The sequence below is a fragment of the Palaemon carinicauda genome, chromosome 22 (assembly GCF_036898095.1).
Source record: "Palaemon carinicauda isolate YSFRI2023 chromosome 22, ASM3689809v2, whole genome shotgun sequence".
NCBI classification, from domain to species: domain Eukaryota; kingdom Metazoa; phylum Arthropoda; class Malacostraca; order Decapoda; family Palaemonidae; genus Palaemon; species Palaemon carinicauda.
Window position 1 is genome coordinate 10797478 of NC_090746.1, and position 13685 is coordinate 10811162.

General features: G+C 42.4%; 1 protein-coding gene across 1 annotated transcript in view; it reads right to left on the bottom strand.

Annotated features, from left to right (window-relative positions):
* LOC137616316 (procollagen-lysine,2-oxoglutarate 5-dioxygenase 1-like) overlaps nucleotides 1–6807 on the bottom strand; it is a 201984-nt gene extending 195177 nt beyond the window's left edge. Inside the window, exons 1-2 of the mRNA XM_068345964.1 lie at nucleotides 6682–6807; nucleotides 6370–6497 (exon numbers count right to left, since the gene is read on the bottom strand). Coding sequence (XP_068202065.1) covers nucleotides 6370–6497; nucleotides 6682–6771 — 218 coding nt within the window. The 5' untranslated portion in view covers nucleotides 6772–6807. The remainder of the gene's footprint in view (nucleotides 1–6369; nucleotides 6498–6681) is intronic.
* Nucleotides 6808–13685: the final 6878 nt, after the last annotated feature.

Consider the following 13685-nt stretch of genomic DNA (forward strand, 5'->3'; position numbering starts at 1 on the left):
AAGATTCACTAGCTATGAAGACTAATAACTAATAATATTAATTAGTTAAAAGACCGGAGAGGGCTGTTCTGGCTAAATAAATAAAGCATGCAACACGAACAGCGGCGCCATAAAATGGCGCGTCCGGTATCGGCACAGCTCTGCCACAAAACACAATATTTTATGAAAAGTAGAAGATACTTTACGGCTAGAGCTTATTTAAACAATACTGGGACCTGGTACTCAACTTTCCAGAAGAAGGCGAGGCTGAAGGTAGCGACATAACGGCGATGTAAGCTGATAAAGTAAGCACTTGGGAAAAATCCGACTTAGCAAAGAAGCTACAGGCGAAAGGATGAGGACGGACGTGACGTCATTTAGCAATGGCGCCCGTTTGTTTACGTCTCGAGTACCAAAAGCAGCCACGGATGAGTGTAACTGTGGAACGGCTCCTCAGTTACTCAGCCACCTTTCCATATCGAAGCATTAACTCTATATGGGGTGTAGATAGCTATGTGGCGTGTTAATACATGCGTCCCCTGTTGATATACGATATCCTAGAGGGAAACCTTTAGGGTAATCGCACCAGAAGTTAGAATTCTGTGATAACCTTTAGTTTAATTCTCTGGGAATATCCACTGTAGTTAAATATACCCTAGGAAGCTACTGAAGGAACCTTCCATCATGACGTCATGGCTTGAGCCCAAAAAAGCCTTTAATAGTGTACACCATTCAATTTTGTGGACAGTCCTGATTCTTATGGAGTTCCTCTTAAATATGTAAATTTGATTAAGCCTTCATGAGCATAGCAAGTGCAAAGCTAATGTTAGTGGTGTTCTATCATATGAATTTCCAGTAAACAGTGGAGTACTCACAGGGAATGTGTTGTCACCTATGTTGTTTATCCTCCTCATGGATTTTGTTATGTGTAGCACAGTTGGGGATGGTGGAGGATTGGACTGGATTGGTAATGAGAAATTAGCTGACCAGAGTATGCTGATGATGCTGTTCTTATTACTAGAACACCACAGGATTTGCAATGCTCAGAATGCATGAAATATTGCAGGAGGTTGGGCTCAAGATAAATAGAATAAATACAGAGATGATGAAAACAGAATATGCAATGGAAGATGAAATATTATTGGAAAAAAGGATTAATGGGGTAGTATCATTTAAATATTTAGGAAATATAACCTCTAATACAGGGTTTTTAGAATTGGAGTTTAATGAGAATGAAAAAAGAAATCAGATAATGGCTAGGTTATGTAAAATTTGGAAATCAAATCGCCTGAAATTACATATAAAAATCAGGCTATACATCACTTTAGTGAGATCTGCACATGTACTGATTTAATTACAAATTACTTATCCAGTGATAGAAACCGAGTAAAAACAATATTAGGCAGTACTAAGTGTTAATCATCTGAGCGTAGGCAATGGGCAATAAGTTGTTAGGTTGGGTTAGGAGTTATCCCACACTAGGGCACCAAATATACATGAAATCCCGCTTTTCACTCCTGTCTCTGTTACCTAACACTCGCGAAGAGTGGGGGCTGACTGTACTAACACTAACTACCACTACCTTGTTTAAAGTTTAAACAGCCATTTCCAGCTTAAAGTCATATTCTTATCAGAAGTCAAAGGTTTGTATTACATGTAGGAACAAACACCTGTTGTTATTCAAATCTGTTGTTCATGATAAAACGGGTGCTTTTCATTATACTGTTTATAGCAGTATACATCACTATCGATACTTTCATCATTTTTTTTCATTTTCAACTTTTGAACTAGAAGCTGGTATAAAGAGGTAGAGGAGAAGAGGTTAGTTTATCACAATTTGGATTCTAAAAAGGAACTTGCATGATACACAAGATACATGATAAAATAATTTGTTATGCGTGAAAATTTGGGGCCGCACAATGTGTGAGATCACAAGTTATACGAATACAGATAAACAGTATATTGTAGTTTACTTTATTACTTTTTTGGCCCAAGCATGAATATTTTTAACAAGCATGAATATTTTTAACAAGCAAATAATTTAAATATGAAAAATAACATCTGCCCTCAGTAACCCCCAATACCGATTTACAAATAATATACTGTATTTATAAATCTGTGATGTACGGAGAGAGTAATAGATGAACAGCGATATGGCTGGGGATTACTGTACTTTAGCCTCTGAGTTGTGCAATGGTGAGTGCAGTATTGGGTGGTATGCAGCAAATATACCAGTCACAAGGAGGTGAAAGACCTTGTTGCTGATCACACGAACACAATGCAACAGCGCTGAGACTGGTCCTAGGGACCTAGAGTCAGCAGTCCTTCCTGGTCATACATGAGCATTGGAACTTAACAGAAAATGAACTAGTCATGTGGAAAATAAACAGGTGTCAGATTATCTAGTTCCCTACCATGAGAGCAGGTAGGAGCATAAACAATGATCTGGGAGTCACAAGGAGAAAAATCACGCGGTGACCAAACACACTGAGGCTGATCACAAGAAAACCAAAGATCATATAAATGATCATGCTTGTATAAGGGAATGCCTAGAAACTCACATAAGCAAGGATACTGATCATTAGTGTTAGGATCACTACTGGAAATTGCATTTTCAATAGTACCAAAAGCCAACCCAAAAAAGGGTGTCTCAGTGCAGGAGTTTACACTCATCCTTCACCGGTACTCGGTCTCTTACCAGACTGATCATATGCACTGTCTATCAAGATGAAGGGCTTCACCTCTCTCCCTCTCTTTCTAAAGGCTCAACTAATAGCAAAATATCTTCCGAACGCTAAGCAAAAAAAAGAGAGAGAGAGAGAGAGAGAGAGAGAGAGAGAGAGAGAGAGAGAGAGAGAGAGAGAGAGAGAGAGAGAGAGAGGGAGAGAGGGAGAGAGAGAGAGAGAGAGAGAGAGAGAGAGAGAGAGAGAGAGAGAGAGAGAGAGAGAGAGAGAGAGAGAGAGAGAGAGAGAGAGAGAGAGAGAATTTTTTTTTTCTGGGGACTACACACACCTGAAGCAACACAACCCTTAAGATGTGCACCCCACCTCTACCTGGATGCACCTGAGATAAGAAGCATCTCTGGTGGTGAGGAGTTCAGTAAAATTCCCATCGTGCGGTTATCATTATTCAACCACCAGGAAAGAAAGTCCTAAAATTGTTGCTCCACTGGAACAAGATGGGATGGGAGATTGCCAACTTCAGTAAGTTTTTCCAATGAGAAAGATCTCCCAGAAGATTGCCACCACTGAATTGTGAATCCTCGCTTAAACAGGAACGGGAGTGATAACTCTCTTTTTTGCTAATGTGACCAACTGATTGAAGACAGGAGGGCATAATTACTCAGTAAGCTAGTATAACTGAGGTAAAAAACCCCTAAGGGAAAAAGCCACTGACAACGAGTCCAGTATGAAAGACCTAACTGCCATCGGTGAGCCTGTCTCCAACTAAAATGTTACTGCTCTCTAGGCTAGGCCATCCGAAACTGACAAGCACCAACAAAAACATAAAATACAATAATGCAAGATAAATGCAAACATAAAATAGAGCCCAAGGCATCGTAATGATAAAATAATACTAGCCAACGTGAAACTTGTAAAATAAACTAAGTGAACACGAGAAATGAGGGCGGTCGGGTACAACAAGACGCCCAAACTAGCCGGACTCAGATTGATCCGGCTCCCTCATCGTAAAAGCTAAATAACATTCCCCGTATGGATCCAAAACACCTACAGCTAAAGTAAACTGTAAAGGGAGGTTGGTACTCAACTTAGACGACAAAGAAGAAGCCATCATACGAAGAAAAACTTCAAAAAAGCTGATAAAGAGTGCACAACGAAACAACAAGTGTAGGATATGCTGCGAACAAAGGAATGAGGCATCGGAGATGAATGGGGGCACTTTAGGGAGAGAGGATATGTAACGGCTCCTCACTTATCCTTCCCCCTAGTTGAATAGACTGGGTAAAGTCTATTGGGGATGGAGATATATATGGTTATCTTTGGATACGTCCCTGATTATACACGATATCTTCAGATAGTCGTTCCGAGGGTTAGAACCCTGTGATACCTGACAGTAATTCTCTTGTAATATCACTCGCAGAAATATTTTACAGGAAGAAGCTGCCGAAGGAAACTTCCACCAGGACGATATGGCTCGAGCCCAAAAATAGATTTTTCCTACGTCAAAATCCGTTTCAACCATTGTCATGTCTATCAATATCCTTAGGTACTTCATCCTCTGCCTGGACGTGACTTGAATTTTCCCAATTTGCCATGATATGACAAAAAGAGAGTACTGCAGTCCTGAGGCAACTCCCTCTCAGAAGAGGCCAGGATCATCAAAATCATCAAGATGCCTCAAAAAACATAATGTACCCCGTTTGAATGGTCCCGAGCTGACACCAGATTGAACACTTGAGGAGCAGCGAGAGTTCGAAGCGCAGGGCTTTGAGCTAGTACACTACAGTAACCCCCTCGAGGACAAAGCAGAGATACTCTCTGTAGGACTAATGGATGAGTATTTGAAAACATGGGTCCTTCAGGTCCACCAAAAGCATGAAGTCTTTCTTTTTAATGTTAGACTGCACAGTAGGCTACTTGCTGTCTCCATGCTAAATGGAGTTTAAAAAAATAACCTGTTCAGGGGTGAGAGGTCACTAAGTGATCTCTTATGACTGATCTTCTGTACCCCTATGTTCCGTAAAGAGACGAAACAATGTGTCTATAAACAACTGAACATAACTATTCTTTGAGAAAGAGGTGTCTGGCAACCAACTGGCTTAACTAAGGTTCCTATGATAGTCTACTAGCTTTGTATTTACAATTACCTTAAAAAACACCATAATCTTATTGTGGGTGTTGTAGTTAGTAGCAAGAGGAACTGGTCTATATAGTACGATAATTTTTGGTAGCCTTACACCAGGTCAAGTGTGTTGAGAAAATGTAATCAATATGTAATTGTACATTTAGCAGGAGAGAATGGTATAAGACATGCCACCCTATAAAATCAAACCATATAAAAGCTCATTATTTTGATACAGACTATTTCAACCTTATTAACATAACCATGAATTTATTAAAGCCTCCTTTAAAATCAGGAACTGTATTTTAGTCCCTTACTCACTAGTACAAATCCCGAAGTGTTCATGTTACCAGTGACAGGCATAGGGGTTTCTTTTGCTTACCACATGCCATTATTAAAGTTTCAGTCACTTTTCCCGTTTGTTACAAATTCACATGGCTTTGTCACTAACTCTTGTAGTACCAACACAACTTCTTCAGTCATAAGTTCTTTTAAATAATTTGGTACAAACCTCTCTTAAAACCTGATAAAGAAATATCTTTTGTATCCTTCAAATTCAAAGCAACACCTGTCTTCACGAAAGACTCTGCTTACAAAATTTTCACTCTGCGAAACGAGATGCAAAGATTTTTCTGTCTCACATTGTGAAAAATTTTTCATGTTAAGAAAAGATTTGCTAGCCAGGCCGAGAATAAAATAGTAACCCATTAAAAATTGAAGAAAATGGATTCACACAATAGAAAATGTCTCTCTATAGTAAGGGTAACTATAATAGTACAGTACATAAAGTACTGTATATTTTTCATATGTACAGTATTATAGTGCATGTATTGTATTATTTTACATTTATTATTGCATTAGGTTCTAATAAATAATTAACTTACAGGTATTAACAGTTAGATTATGTATACTGAATGGTTCAAATGTATTTGGCTGTACAGCATTTCAATGTGGCTATACTGTAGCTTTATTATAAAATTTAATGCAGTGTTTTTGTAGGGTTTGGAACGAATTAGGTGATTTATATGCAAAATGTGACTCATAACACAAAATTTTCACGAAACGAAAGCCACTCCAGAACGAATTAATTTGGTGTTGTGAAGCATTACTGTACTGTACTACAAGATTACCAGTTCTAAAACTAGGTCGGAGTAGAAGCTAGATCACACTGTATAGACAACAAATATTATATGAAATTCTTGGTATTAATTGGCTAATGCACTCACCTATCTGGTCTACTGATATCACAGGGGAAGGGGAGATGGGAGAGAGAGGGGTAGTAATTTTTCATTACAGGTTGAGAAGCCGGTGACTTTGGTGATTAAAGCATGACGATTACTAGGCAAGTGACATTCAAATAATATAGTAGACAATTTTTGGTCATGTCAATTACAATATGAATTTCATTTACTCTTATGCCTCTCTTTCTTCAGTAACCCAATTAGCAGGCTTTTGTGCAGCATTAACGTAATCACACTATCAATTTCAAGAACAAAAGTCCAAGTATTAAATAACTAAAAACAAATTACTATAAAAAACGTAAATGATGCTCCCAACTCAAACAAATTACGATTGATTAACACTCACCTTAAAATGAAGTGGGAAATACGATCCCTCTGTGAGCCATCAATGAGACATTCTGAATTCAGAGCAAGGTTTGGGTAATGTGTAAAGATTTTTCTCATTTGTTGTTCTTCATCTAACAGCTGATGGATCTGTTGCAAAATACATCAATCTCACTTTGAAGAGGTATGACAACGTTTAATTAAAGCAAATATGTACAGTACAGTATTACAGAGTGCTACCTTTACCAAAAAACTGCATGATGAAATCCTTTTGGAAAATTATGGCTAACCTCAATCAATGATTAATTACTGCTCATTCAAAACCAATGTTTACCTGGTAAAGGAAATGAAGCCTGATCTCAGCATCTTGATGCAATTTCTTTAAAGCTATATTACCTTCAGGAGGTTTCATGTAAAATGTCATTTCAGATTACTCTACATGAATTACCATTACCTGAAAAAAGAAAAAAAAATATATATAATGAATGGTTACTGCTTTGGAAAAAAAACAAATTTTTCATAAAAATTACATTGTTTTCCTACATATACACATTGTTTTCCTACATATACACACTCATGATGTATACCCATGCACGTGTATGTGTTATAGTTCAATTGAATACTGTACTGTGGAAACTAAAGCCTTATTGGTTTACGAGAAGGCTGACATTTTTTCCCTCAAATATTTGAATGGTCAACTAGTGTATAGCAGAGCACACATGCATGTGTGTGTGTGTAAATGTAATATTTGAAGTACTATAATAAGATATATACATGTACAGTATATGAAAGCAAGGCAAACAAAAACAAAAAACAAAAAATCTTTAAAGTAATTTTTAGGCTCAGCCATGTCGTCCTGATGGAAGGTTCCTTTAGGCAGCTTTCTAAGGGATATTTGGCTACAGTGATACTCCCAGAGAATTAACCACAGGTTCCCAGAATTCCAAATCCTGGCGTGAGTATCCTTAATATAACTTTTAAGGATATCGCATAAAATCAGGGGACATATTTCATGATACGACACATGGCAATCTTCACCCCAAATAGATTTTACGCTTTGAGGGGGAAGAGGGCGAAAATGAAGGGGAGCCGTTATCAAGGCTACACGGTAGATCCCCTCCCAGTACTACTACAGAGTACCATTCCTTTTAACGTAGCCATTTAAGCACGGTGTTCTCCCACGTTGCTCTGGGGTTGTTACTGTTTTCAAGGAATATTATCATGCAATCTCCAGCATCCTCATCCTCTGTAAAGTTGAGTATTTAATCTTTCCTGTGTATAATTTTTGGATCCCTTCTCACAGTTAAATTAACATAATTTAGGTGTGTTAAGCGGAGCACTGCCATCCCCGGAGGTGGCCATTTTAAGACTGCTGTCATACGCCATAAATGCTTTTTTGGGCTCAAGCCATGTCGTCCTGATGGAAGTTCCTTAAAGGCAGCTTCCTAGGGTATATTACAACTACGGCGATATTCCCAGAGAATTTACCTTAAGGTACCCAGAATTCTAACTCCTGGAGGGAGTATCCCTAAAAAAGACCTTAGGGATATCGTAAATATCAGCGGACGTATTCTTGACACGCCACATAGCAATCTATACCCCGAATTGAGTTAACACTTCGTAGGGGTCAAATGGCAAGAAACCGAAAACGATAAGAAAAAGGGGGGAGCCGTTCGTAAGGCATCTCTCCTCCCCGTTTCGTAAGCGTGCCCTGCGCCGCTCGCGGCGCCATCTGTATTCCTTTTTGCGTAGCTATACAACTCGGTGTTTTTCCCTGTGTTTCTACCAAAATCTTGGATTTACTCTTGTATTATGCTTTCTCCAACTTCTTCTGCTTCGGATAAGTTGAGTACTATTTCTTTTATGTATAAATGTAGGCTCTTGATTAAAATTTAAAGTAATTAAAAGAGTTATCTTTGATACAAGAGCTGTTGCCTGCTGGAGGCGTCCTGGACGCTGTCGCTCGCTAGAATAGGATTTATTTGTTAGCAAGAGCGACGTTCCCAGCCCACTGCGCTTTAATAATTAGCTGCTTAGCTTAATTAGGAATTCTGTTATGATGCGATAGTAGAGCGCTTGGCGAAGGATTTGCCTAGGCTGACCAACACTAGTCTTCGTAGCCTAGTTGTTGGCCCTTGTACTTCCTGCATGATAATTAGTCTTCCAAGTGTGATTTTTATTGCTTAAAGCGTTAAGGCAACGTTATACATATAAGCCCTTTTTCGAGTATTTTCCAAGATAGTATTGGAGTGAGTTTCGGTGATTTAGGTAATCGATTCTCTTAGTGCCTAGGCTAGGATGTCTTAGGTCATTAAAATATTGTCTGTTTCCCCGTTTGCTCCCTTCTCTTCGGGGAAGGGGCAAACCCTTTCCCTCTGTTCAAGCCTTAGGCTTAACTCTAGTGGTTTGTTTGAATTAATTTTCAAATATAACTAGGCTGGAGTAGTACTGTACCTTCCTGCTCCAACTGATTTGGTTCAGAGAGGGACAGTACAGCAGTGTATTAGTCTGAGTCCGTGTTGGTCTAGCGTGGGGCAGAGTCTCCCTTGCTGCCTGACACGGGCATAGGAGGTTTATCCTCCTTGGATCACCTTGGAGGGTTTCTGTAGTTATGATCCCTTCGCTCGGTGACCCCTCAGACTTGTCCTCTTTGCTGTTCCGGGTTCGGGATATGTTCCCTTTCCGGAATAGCAATTCCTTCCTTGCCTTGGTTTTAGGTAGGCAGCCAGTAGTGCCGGCCTCCCTCCCTGGATTTTCTCTGGCTGAGATGAGCTTTCTTAGTTGGGAATGATCCTTAACCAAGGCAAGGTTGGACAGGACCCTCTGTCCTTCCCCTCTATCTTTCCGTTTCCTTTGTGTCAGTCGTCTCACATCAGTACCTAGCCTAGGTTAGGATGGGGAGCTGACGTGGTCCCCTGTCGGCCGGCAGAGTGTGCCGACCGGCAGAGGCCCTATCTCTTGAGTGCTGCCCGGTCCTTTCTTGGTCCCTCAACCGCTGCCGTCTGTAGATTCAGTAAGCAGTGGTTAGGAAGCCTGACTTAGTGTCTCCCCTTCCTCTCGGCACTCTTTCGGGTGCCGGGCACAGAGGTTCATAGCCTCTTAGCCCGGCACTCATTCTGTTGTCTTCTTATGTGTTGTCCTTGCCGTCTGCCGGCCTAGGGGCCGGCCGTCGGTAGGGGGTGTTCTCTAGTTCTCTTGCTGTCGGTCGGCGGTGGTTATACAGTGAACCCTCGCTACTTCGCGGTTCGACCATCGCGGATTCACCACTTCGCGGATTTTTTCCATAACCCATATATATACAGTAATATATATATATATATATATATATATATATGTATGCATGTATTTATGTATATATGTAGGTATGTATATGTGTATACATATAAATATATATATATATACACACACACACACACACATATATATATATATATATATATATATATATATATATACATATATATATATATACATATATATATATATATATATATATATATATATATGTATATATATATATATATATATATATATATATATATATATATATATATATATATATCTATATATCTAAAGTAGGAAGATGTGATGTAGTTCTAAGGGAAAAGTATGGGAAATATGTCTGGGTAATAAGCAAAGCTCTACCTCCAGTTTGTTTCTACATTATGATCAGAGATAAATGTAAACAAAACATTGGTTGCCATTTTTTATCGTGCTTTTTAGCATGTTTAGGAAATGCATGATATAAAATCACCTTTAATATTTGTGCCTGTTTTAGTTTAGGGTACTGTAGTACATGCATTAAGTGTTCTGTACATTAAAGGGTAGTTTGTTAACAGTACTACGTACAAGGGAAGGTTTTAAAAGTCTGAATATACATGTTGAATAAATAGGTAAATATGGTGTCACTACTTCGCGGATTTTCACCTATCGCGGCCGCGACTGGAACCTATCTACCGCGATAAACGAGGGTTCACTGTATGCCTTTGCCGGCCGGTCTCTTTGCTCACCTGCCGGCCGCTATGAGTGGCGGCCGGCAGCCGGGCGCTACCTGGTGTGGAGGCCAGCCGGCAGGGTTTGCTTACCGCTGCCGGCCGGCCTGCTACATGGCTCGGTTAGCCGGCCACTAAGAGTGATGGCCGGCAATGCGGTGCTACCCGGGTGGCTACGGACCGGCAACCACTGCCGGCCGGTTCAGGCATGGGAATTGGAGTTCTCCCCCATATGGGTGATCTTAAGTTGTATACTTGAGACCTACCTTTGAAAAAGGGGGGGGGTACTGACCGGCAAGAGCCGGCCGGCACACCACCCTCATGTACTGTATCAGTTCTTTCCTGTGTAGTGTATTCTACCAGGGGAGACCATGATATAGTAGGTTACAACACTTTTTCTAACTTACTTGTGTTGCCTTGTGCAATCACTTGGTGTTGCCTTACAAGGATGAAAAGAGAATTCTTTTCATCTCTAGCCAGAATGGTAAAATCTTACCTTAGGTGTGAGCTACACCTAATTTCCCTCGGGAAATATGATCTCTGGTTATTCTAGCAAAGACTAACCATGTGATTTTAATGGCTGGTGGGCTTCCACAGGTGATTGTGTGGGATTCACAAGTAGGTGTCTTTCCCTTATTCTTTGTGAATGCTCATTTATACATGTGAATTGAAATTCACTTGATATTCATGGAAATTTTCTTCTTTTACAGGAGGAGCATCCGAAATGTGATAGCGTTTTCTGCAATGTCCGCAGCAAGAACTTTTGCGGACATGTCTCGTGTAGGAGGCACGCGGCTTGCGCAGCCTCCAAGGATGATCATCGCTACTGGGATCCGCAGGTATGTGCAGTGTGTACTAACCTGCTATCAGAGGCTTTTGAATCCCCTAGGTCGGCGGAGTCAAGGGATGCAGCGAGGGAGAAGCTCCGTTTATGGGTAAGGGGTTTCCAGAAGAACACCACTGGACCTTATCTTCCTAATGAGAAGATGAGGGCGTACCTTTTTCCCAAGGCTTCTACTGACGCTGTTGTTCCCCAGCCTCGGCCGGAGATCCCTCTCGTCCAGATCCCAGTGGAGGAGGATGTTGCGGATGCCATGCAGGACATCCAGCTGGATGACAAGATGTCTGACTTGTCCGACCGTGCGGAACAGGACCTCCTCGCAGAGGGTGAGGAGGAGGATCAAGATCCGATTGCCGTGGAGGAAGAGGTTTCCGTACCTTCAGACGTTCCGGTTCAGGCCCCTGAACCTATCCCCTCTACTTCGTCTGCTCTTCCAGCAGAGCTGGGACAGGCTCTCTCTTCCATCGTTGGTATGATACAACAGATGCAGAGGGAGAATAATCAGAAGGCCGCTGCAATGGAGCTCCAGATGCAGAAGATCACAGCGTCACGTGGACCTCCAAAGAAGCTCAACGTGAAGGACCTTCCTCTGTGCTCGGATGCCAACCCGTGGAGATATGCCGAGCACATGCCGATGACGGTCGGGAAGATCGTCATGTCGGAGAAGCTGGATTCAGTTCCCCTTGAGGAGGTGGAATTCTGGCCCAGCAGAGGGGCCTACCCGGACTGTTATGTCCGTCTGAAGAAGGAGCCGGCCTCGAAGGAGGAGACGGAACCGAAGGAGGTGATCATCTTGGATCACGCCAAGGCTCAAGCTGCATTAACATCTGCGTTGAAGGAGAGGGGGTTCTCAAACTCTAAAGTTGCTGCTTTGAGTAAGAAGCACCCTTCCTTCGTATCTTCTCCGGCTAGGGCCTTCCCCTTTATGCAGAAAGGGTTCACGGCCGTTTTGAAGGCGGTAGAAGCTGGCAAACCATGTCCATCCCTGGAGGAATGCAAGCCATTGTCTTTGGCCTTGCCGTTGGACAACAAGGACTGGAAGGAGGTACACCTCACCTTCTCGGTTGGGAAGTTGGACGCCGATATTGCAGGTCAACAGTTCGGCGAAAACCTTCCCAAGTTGTCTGAATACCTCCTACGGAGGGAATTGGATACAAAGGAGCGTCTGGCAGCCTCGATGTCTCTCCAGACAAACATGGAGACAATGGCTAGCGACCCTAAGGTGCATGAAATGTTCATGGTAATGGCCAAGATCCATCTGGCCACGGTGACGAAGGACCTCTATTGCTTTGTCAAAGCGAGGAGGGCCTGCAGGGAGTTTGTGTTCGCCTCGGCCACAGTGAGGCATGAACCCAAGAAACTCATCTCATCCAGCATCTGGGGTAAAGATCTCTTTCCCAATGAGGTGGTCAAGGAGGTGGTGGACAAGGCAGCCACTGAGAATCGAAATCTTCTCCTTAAGTGGGGCCTGTCCCTTAAGAGGAAGTCTTCCCCTGATGAAGGCCCTCAGCCGAAAGGAAAGGCGAAGAAATCGAGGTTTTCTTCCCGTCCAGCCAAGCCTTTCAGACCACAACGTCAGCAGCAGCAGCAGCCAGCTTTGCCTCCGGTGCCACAATTGGTAGCCCAGACCCCGACCACCTTCCAATGGGTACCCCAAGCCGTGTCATCAGCATCCCCGGCATTCAATCCAGTGTTCGAAGGGCAATCGACCACGTTTCGAGCAAAGCCCAGAGGTGCAGCCAGAGGTTCGGCGAGACGCCCTTCTAGGGGAAGAGGATTCAGAGGTGGTCGCGGCCAGGGAGGCAAGACTGCAGGTCAGCAGTCAAAGTGAAGTGTCGCCGGTAGGAGGGAGACTACAGTATTTCCGGGATCGTTGGACCTTCGATCCCTGGGCCCACAGCCTGCTCAAAAATGGACTGGGTTGGAGTTGGTACAGTACTCCGCCCCTGTGCCCTCAATTTTTCCAACACTCCACCCCCGTTTTGGAGGAGTACATTCAAGAACTGTTGGAGAAAAAGGTGATCCGGAGGGTAAAGTCCATCAGGTTCCAAGGGAGGCTGTTTTGTGTTCCCAAGAAAGACTCGGGGAAACTCAGAGTCATTCTGGACTTGTCACCACTCAACAAGTTCATAATGAACCACAAGTTCAAGATGTTAACATTACAACACATAAGGGCCTTACTGACCAAGAGGGCATATACCGTCTCCATCGATTTGTCAGACGCCTATTGGCACATTCCAATAAGTCGCCGTCTCTCCCCCTACCTAGGATTCAAGCTACAACAAAAACTTTATGCTTTCAGAGCGATGCCTTTCGGGCTAAACATAGCTCCAAGGATCTTTACGAAGCTTGCGAGCACAGCGCTCAAACAGTTACGCCTAAAAGGGTTCCAGTAGTAGCCTACCTGGACGATTGGTTGGTGTGGGCAGCATCCAGAGCGGAATGCTTGCAAGCTTCCCTACAGGTGATTCAGTTCCTGGAATATCTAGGTTTCATGATCAACAG